Below are 8,464 nucleotides of genomic sequence, written 5' to 3'. Positions count from 1 at the left end.
CAGGACCACTACAACTCATTCCAACTACAACACACAGATATAGCATTTCAGGACCGGCAGACTTGGGACTGCATTACACCCTGGGAGTGAGTGTTGCAGCCGGAGGCTGAGGGAACATCGCCGTTGTCTGAAGAGACGTGGCTGCCGAGGCTGAATTCACGTAACAAAACGAAACTCAGGGTCCTAATTTCTCCCCGCTTCACCATCCTATTGTGCAGAAACTCGGGGTCTGCTCAAAGCTCGACATACATTTATTATCAGTGTTTGCGTACACTATACAACCCTAAGATTTGGTCCTCAAGGGCAGCCACGAAACAACGAGAAGACAGGGAGACCTGTCAAATATAGGCAGCCTACCCTGAACGTGTTCATTCTCCTCTCATCCTCGACGCGTTTAGTCTTGCTCGACGCTCTAATTGGCTCGTTGACTCGCTGTCAGAAATCGACGTAGCATACACCCCCGCCGATAGACGTGGCTGCAATCTCCGCACTCATCGACGCCGAATCTACAGGAGATCTCAGAAGCACCAAATCGTGTAGTCGGCCAAAAAGTACATCCTTCGAAGGGACATTGCGGGCTGAAATCGATCACAGTTCAGAAGAAGTGTATTTGGTGAAAGAAGTGTATCCAGTAGTTTTGTAGGCTGTCGGCAAGATGTCGCCGTTGGTCACTGGCACTCTCTTGCCGGAGGTCGTGCACTCTGGTTCACAGAGATAATACGAAACACTGACCCTCTGGACACACCACTCTCTGCCTAGAAGGCGTCACCATTCACCGTCTGGGTCAGACTGAGGTAGAGGCAGCGGGGATGTTTGCTTCATGATTAATTCATCATCGTGCACAGTTGGTAGATTAGGTTGCGGTGGTACCGGACGCTGATGAAACTGTATGTTCAGCTTCTGGTTGCACTATTGTATGCAAGATGTTATTAAACTGGAAAGAGTGCAGAAATGATTTACAACATTCTCCCGGTTTTTGGGGAACTGATTTGTATGGAGAGTTTGGATCAGCTAGGACTTTATTCCAGTGTTTGCTCAGGGGAAGGAAGGCTGGAATGCGCTGGTCTGCAGACTGCTTTGGGTTGACTCTTGCCAACGACATTCATGGACACAGGGACTTGGACGATATTATATTTGGTGTGTGCACGATTGAATGCTTCCTGCTATCGTATATGTGTAGTATGTACCATGTGCTGAGTGTGACACTTCGTATAGAGTCATGGATACAAGGACTTGGGCGATATTATATTTGTTGTGAGTGTGATTGTATGCTTACTGCTGTTGTGTATGTGTAGTATGTACCATGTGCTGAGTGTGACTGTTCGTACAGCGTTTGGTATCTTGTCCCCGGAGGAGCGTTGTTTTCCCTGGCTGAATTCTTCGGTATATATGTGCGGTTGGAAGACAATTAAAGTTGAATTTCAACTTGAACTTGAGTGTAGGAGATTGAGAAGCGATCTGATAGAGGTTTATGAAGTCAGGGCGGGTGTAGAGCCGGTGATAACAATCAGTATTTGTCCATAATTAGAGTGTGAACGACGGGGCGGTTGACGTTTAAGGTGAGAAAGGAAAGGGTTAAGAGGAGCAGGAGCAGCATCTTTTACAGACGAAGAACGATATCCATGAGCTGCCAGACGAAGTGGTTGATGCAGGAGCAATGGTAACTGTCGAAAGACAGCTGGCCAGATGCATGGAGTAGAAATTTTTACATTGTATTGGTCAAACACTGGTAAATCTGACTGGGTTGGATGAGGGACGTCACTTGCCCTCAAAGCCCAGCTTCCCTGCTCCATGACTCTCCGACTGCATGGTTCTAATTTCACATCAGTTCGTTTTTGTGTTGTGTTGTTTTGTTTTGTTTTGTTAATGTAAGGTATTTTTGGGCGGTGCGGTGGAGAAACGTCCCCAGCAGAAGAGCTGTAAGACGCTCCTTCCCTCCGCTACCCTGCAGGTCAAGGTTGGGTAAGGTGAGGCATCTGCTTATATTTTATTTCCCCCTTTCCTCTGCAATATGATCGCCCGAGGACGTCAGTGTGTGATGATGCCAAACTTTTACAGGAATTTAATAAAGCTCAGCATTATTTATTGAATTGACCAAATGTAGTATTACGTAAAAATCACGTGGTAGACAATAGACTTTCTATTTGCCTACACCCGAATTTTATAACTATACAAAAGGACCACAAGCATACACAAGTATTTCTTCCTCTAACTATTGCTTACAGATTGTCCCGTTCAAAGTAAATATGTATTTCGCGCCGTTTCTCAGTTCCTCTCTGAATTTCCGCTGCGTTAATCCATAGATACAAGTGTTTGTGCAGGTACTGAGAATCTGCATCATAAAACCAACCTGCTGGGCGATATACACTGGATTACTCAAGAACCGATCAGGGTAGAAGAAGTTTCTCACCGGCCAGTTCAAAGAATGCACGACATATATCATCCACAGTAACATGAAATTGGCGGAAATGGTGAAAAGTAAAATCATGGACTTCTTCCGATTCTTCCCCTCTGCATCATCCTTTGAATTCTCTTCATTGTTTCGGAATTGCTTGCGAACTTTATTGGCCGCGATAATATGTCTGACGGTCAGAGCATTGCAGAGTGAAATGAACAGGATTGGTGATAAGGGGGTTATGATGCTGTCGATCCACTCGTAAGCTCTCCACAGCGGTGACGTCACAAAATCAGGCATTCCAACGCAGCCCCATCCGACATTGTTAATCATAACTAAAGGTTCATGCAAAAAATGGAAAGGGATTGTCCTCAGGCAGCTTGATACAATCACAACAGCGATAATCACCGAAGCTATTTTCTTGGTGCAATATTTTAACTGAAGTTTCTGACAGCAAATTGCCAGAAAACGATCGAAGGTAAAAGCGACGGTAAACCAGACAGAACAGTCCACAGCGATAATGTACGCGACAAAATTGATGCTACACACTGGCGTGAGATACAGAAAATTCAATGAGAAATACATGAAATTAACCCGACGTATTATCACTTCGACAATAACCACCAGCAGATCCGCCGTTGACATGGCCATCAGGTAGCGAGTGATGCATTTGGACAAACCGGACCTTCCTCGTGACAGGATCACAATTGCCACCAAGTTCACTGCAAGAAACAGGAAATGTACAATTGTGTTGACAAAATTACAGTGTATATAAAGACATTTAAGTATATGGAAGCTAGTACAATTTCTCCCTGTTCTGTATTGAATAAATTTCATTTTATGATCACGTGTTATCTCCTGCATGAGGGACCAGAGGAAGTAAATCTAATGTTGAAGTTACTCGATGAGCTGACAAGCAAAATGCGATGTCAGTAACAATCACAACTGCCCAGATGACTCACGATCGATCCTAAACTTTAGATATCTTTCTCTGTGCACATCGGCTGCGTCACTCGCTGAAAATTTCCACCATTTTATTTTTTTTAATTTCTTTTTAAATAAACATGTGACATGTCTAATATAGTATTTTATGGTGACTGGTTAGAGAAAACGCGTAAGGCGTTTTTGTCTCCCTGCTGTACGGTTAACCCTGGCACCATTAACGACTGCCCCATTGCTCTGTGCTCTCTGCCACAGGCAGGGCTTCTGATATTACTCTGGTCAATGATAATAGTCACGCATTAGGATTTAAATGAGGAGACATGTTTCACTCAGAAAGCGGCGGATCTCACGAGTCCTTTGTACTGGAGGGAGGTAGATGACCAGACATTGATAATACTTAAGTTGAAGGAGGATTGATTTTTAGATTTAGTTTTATGAATTGTGGGATAAAGGGACACATATTCTGTGAGTCCATCTTGGTCCAGGGGATCGTCCCTTCGCTTGTTGGTGTGGCGGAGTTTTGATGAGAATGAAAAACATCAATTGACGAAACGCAGAAGTGTGTAGGTATCGACGTTTCGGATCGAAGCATTGCGTTCAGACCAGCGAGTATCAGAATCTGCATTTCCCGAGTCTCCAGGAGAATGGGAACTACTGGCGATGGGCATCACTGACTAATAACGCGACAAATTACTTATTCTAGTCCGCTGGTGAACCACAAACTGAACCAAATAAACAGCAGAGAGCTCCGCATCAATAGCAGTTGCGAAAACCAGAGAATGGGTAAAAATTATTGATTTAATATGCCTGTATGATGTTCAGATCAACTGGCATTAGAAAAAAAACATTAATTATCTCGGTTCTGATCCCTGTGCATCAATAGAGCATTTTTCACTTACTCATATGACTTATGTATTGAAATTTGTGGAAGCAGTACATTTCCTTGTCTCCGTTAATAATTCATTGAAGAACATTTAAACCAGTTGCTTTTATCCACACTAAACACTCCACACGGATAAAGACTGACCACAGCCGTACAGTGATATTTAACTTCAATCGTCTTTTTCTCACCTGGGACCCCGACGGCAGCAAGAACCGGGTAATAGATCCGGTCTATGCGGAAAATTAGCGGGTACCCCATCTTCTCGTGAATCAGACCTGATCATCCCAATGAATCAGGTTGCTGAATGTGGTCGTTATTATAGTCCAGAGTATACTCCGGGGGGAGAGTCACAGCAGGGATGCAAATTACGATTGGATTTACAGTCCAGTGAACTAGCCGATTAATTAATCATGTTTTTCTTTAATTATTTTGCCTTACAGTCATTTTTCATGAGCGGTGAAGAAAAAATAAACAATTTAAACTCTCCTTGACATATATTCATGAATAGACTGGTAGTTTTTTCACAACATGAGACTACAGGCCGGGCAAATCAACACAGAACAGAACAGAATGGGATACAACAAGAAACAAAAGACCAGCAACAAAACAAAACAAGCTGCGTTTCTCCCTCCAAGACAAGCAGATACACGGGTCTCCAAACACGGAAAACACTCTCTTGTTCAGCCTCCAGCCGGCAGCGGACTCGGGCATGGAATGGGCTCACAGACATTGGGACTGGAACAGTGGTCTGTAGTTCTCAAGCTGGCGACAACGCACACACACTTGATCCTGTAACCTGGTGGATTGTTTCTGGGTTTTCTTGGCATATGTTGATTTCTATCTCTTTATCATCTCTGAATTTGTTAGTCTTTTATTATGTATTTGTTGGTCTTTTATTATTATTTTCTGTGTTAACCACCTGGCTCTGTATTGCTACAAGGAACACTTCTGTTTCTGGGAAGAGATCTCCATCCCTGAGAGAGGCGTTCGACGCCTCCTTGTTGACGTCTAGTCTGCTCAGACTGTGGGGATGTCTTCCATGGAGAGTCAGACTCTCCCATTGGTTAACGTTTTCCTCAATAGTGGTGACGTCTCCGTTTTTCTGGGTCGCTCTCTCATTGAAGTTTACTGGTGTATACTCCTGATCAGAATTGTATCTGCTTTCATGGGTTACTGATTCCTGTTTTCTCCGGTGAAAGTAATTCCCGAGAGGTATATCGTGATATCCTGGTGTGTATTTTATATTTTATAGTTTTATGCTGCATCAGATCTGGAGTAACAAACACTTTGTTCTCCTCACACTTCTCTACAGAGAATGACATTATGCAATCGTTAAACTTGAATCATGAATCTTGAAATGTGACTGCTCCAAAGCATAAACAGCGAAATTGTCGATCGATCATTATGACCTCTGTTGAGAATTAACATTCTCGTCCGCTATCGGAATTATTTTCAGTGAGAGATCACAATATCAGGTGTGAAATATCACATCATAGTCTGGAGCCATGTGAATAAACCCTGGCTGCCGTCAGTTGTTTTGTCTCCTGATTAAGCGTACAATTGTGATCACTGGCCATTTAACTGCGGCTATGAACTGCTCTCTGAACTTAGACTGTGTTACTCCATATATAAATGTGTTCGTGCACAGACTCAGGTTCTGTAACATGTATCCAAGTGCTTTTAAGATAAATTCAGAATCGGTGTAATTATTGGGATCTGTCCCTCCGACGTTATACTTGAAGAAGTTGACAACAGTCGCCAACCACAAAATGATAAAGCTGCCGGATATGGTGAAGAGGAGGATGGCAGAGCGCCGCCTGCTTTCCATTTCCGGGTCACTGCAGTTCTCCCCCTTTCTCTGACCCCTCAGTCCCTTACGAACCCGACTGGCCGCTAAAATGTGCCGGACCGTCAGGGCGTTGAGGATCAGAATTAGTGCGAATGGAATCAGTGGGGTTAAACTCTTGTCGAATTGGTCAAAGCTCACCCACTGGTTTTCAGTGTAATATGCTGGATTTAGCTTACAAAACCATAAAACACCATCGATTATCTCTCTTGGGATATGAATAAAATAGAAGGGGATATTTTTTAAACACATAATAGTGCAGGTGATCACCAGAACCAAGGCCGAGGTCCTTCCTGTGCAATAGCTGGCTTTTAACTTCTGACAACAAATGACGACAAACCGATCGAAGGTGAAGGTGACGGTGAGCCAGACCGAACAGTCTCTGGAAGCACATTGCAGTACAAAGATAATGCTACACAAGGGATACGTCTCCAGGTAGGATCTGGAGGAATAGTACTTGATCCGGGTAAAGAATGCAGTGACGACAGCCGTCAGATCCGCCGCTGCCATGGCAACCAGGTAGCGTGTGGTGCACGTGGAGAGACCGCACTTCGCCCGGGACAGGATTGCAATCGCCACTATGTTCACTGGGCGTCAGAGAAGAGAAAACAGGTATTGAATTAGAACTCTGCCATGATATTGATGAATTATGCTGCATTTCTTAATATTCCTGTAAGAGCCTGCAAGAAAACGAATCTCAAGGTGGTATATGGTGATAAAAACATATCTGATCATAACTTTGAACCTTCAACAGTAGCATGTAACACGGAATAATTGAAAGGACAAACGTTATATGGATACTGAAATCCTAGACCCAGAAAGGAGATTTCTACAAGTGTTCAACTGTCAGGTCTCGTGTATCGGAAGAGAAGCGCAATTAATATTTTAATTGGAAGCAGTTCATCACCTGATTAGGTTTCAGAATTTCATCTGGGGACGTGGTGCAATGTATTTGCCATCACAACGAACATCCATTCGAAGATTTGTCTATTCTGGAGAATAATACCACCCCCCCCCACCCACTGATCTTTTCATTGCTATCACACAGTAGGGCATTTCACCCAATTCGAATCATAATTTCATCTATAGGAAATTTCAGTAAAACAGCTTCCAAAAAGGAGTATTTCAGTATCATCAATGGTAGCGCTGTGCACAACGTTCTTGACTTTTGGTAAAACATGACACACCATTAATCTTGCTTACCGGGCACAGCGATCGCCAGAATGACCAGGTAGTAGGTATCCTTGATGCGGTAAAAAGTTTCCAACATCTTGTGAGTGAGTTGATCAAAGGATTTCAGCAGCCGGCCGTCGGTCCGAAGGAAAATCAGTGGAGGAAGTCTCTCTCGACCCTAAATTTATACACCTGTCAGTCTCCACGGGACACCGGCTCTTCAGATCGCTCATGAAAATAAATAACAGGCTTAAGAAGATGGAATATAGTGACTGTGTCAGTGGGTGAAATATCAGCTGCCATATAAATAGATTGTAATATTTAATTGGAAATCCCCAGAGTACCGACAGAACTGATTAAACTCTTTGGTGTTGTAATGAGGCTTTTGTCTCAGAGGTGAGGTAATGGACCAAAGGGAGGTGGGCATCCCCATCCCTTTCCCTCTGAAATATTTACCTCCTTGCTACCGGCCCCTTAGGGTACAGAGGGCAGTGGGTTTTCTCTTTACTTGAGGAGACCTGGTAAAATGAAGTGAGCTCTTGTACTGCAGATTGGAGTACATTCCCCGGCATAAACTCGACAGCTCCCCGATATCGGAAAAGGATAAAGCCCGATGATCTCACATTCGAACTGATCTCCTGTTATAAATGACATCTTCCCTGGTGTAAAGGTGGACTGGTCAATGAAAACGCTCCTCAGACAACGCAGGGTTTAAATACAGCTGACACTGGGTTGCTGTTCCACGCCAAACTCGTGGGGCTGAGAATGATATGAGGCCGCCCAACAAACTGAGCGCTTCACACAGATCATTTCTGCGAACTGACAACATGCCTCACATATTCAATGCTTCACATTGACAAAGTTTGATTTGATGGGCATGTCAACTTTTGGAGCATGGAATATCGACGCCTTTCGGCCCACGGTGCTGTCCAATCTACACTAAGATCAATCTAACTCTTCTTTCAAACATTACCCTCCATTTTCTATCATGCATGTCCCTATCTTAGGGTCTCCTGAATGTTTCTAATGTATCAGAATCTGACACCATTACTGGCAGGGTCTTCAACGCACCCGTCATTCTCTGTGTAATAAAACTCATCTCTGGCTCCCCGCAATAACTTCCTCCAATCCCCGTAAATGATGGACCTTCATATTGGCCATTTCCCTCCTGGGTGATCGTCTCTGGCTATCCACTCCATTCATGGCTTTTGTCACATTGTACACC

At 43.8% G+C, this 8,464-nt stretch overlaps 1 protein-coding gene across 1 annotated transcript; it reads right to left on the bottom strand.

Moving 5' to 3' along the window:
• Nucleotides 1-5,748: 5,748 nt before the first annotated feature.
• On the bottom strand, nucleotides 5,749-7,336 carry LOC132387188 (probable G-protein coupled receptor 139). Its single transcript, XM_059959533.1, has 2 exons — nucleotides 7,270-7,336; nucleotides 5,749-6,653 (listed from the first exon to the last, which is right to left on the bottom strand). The coding sequence occupies exons 1-2, from the start codon at nucleotides 7,334-7,336 to the stop codon at nucleotides 5,749-5,751; spliced, it is 972 nt and encodes a 323-aa protein (XP_059815516.1).
• Between the last annotated feature and the right edge of the window lie 1,128 nt (nucleotides 7,337-8,464).

This window comes from Hypanus sabinus, unplaced genomic scaffold (assembly GCF_030144855.1).
Source record: "Hypanus sabinus isolate sHypSab1 unplaced genomic scaffold, sHypSab1.hap1 scaffold_162, whole genome shotgun sequence".
NCBI lineage: Eukaryota > Metazoa > Chordata > Chondrichthyes > Myliobatiformes > Dasyatidae > Hypanus > Hypanus sabinus.
Note: the sequence above shows the minus strand (reverse complement) of the source record. Positions and strands in the feature narration are given on the sequence as shown.

Bases quoted from the DNA above. Each gene is read 5' to 3' on its own strand.
- LOC132387188 (XM_059959533.1), bottom strand. From the start codon at position 7,336: ATGTTGGAAACTTTTTACCGCATCAAGGATACCTACTACCTGGTCATT. The intron at 6,654-7,269 runs GTAAGCAAGATT...TCTGACGCCCAG, and splicing joins TCTGGCGATCGCTGTGCCCG to TGAACATAGTGGCGATTGCA.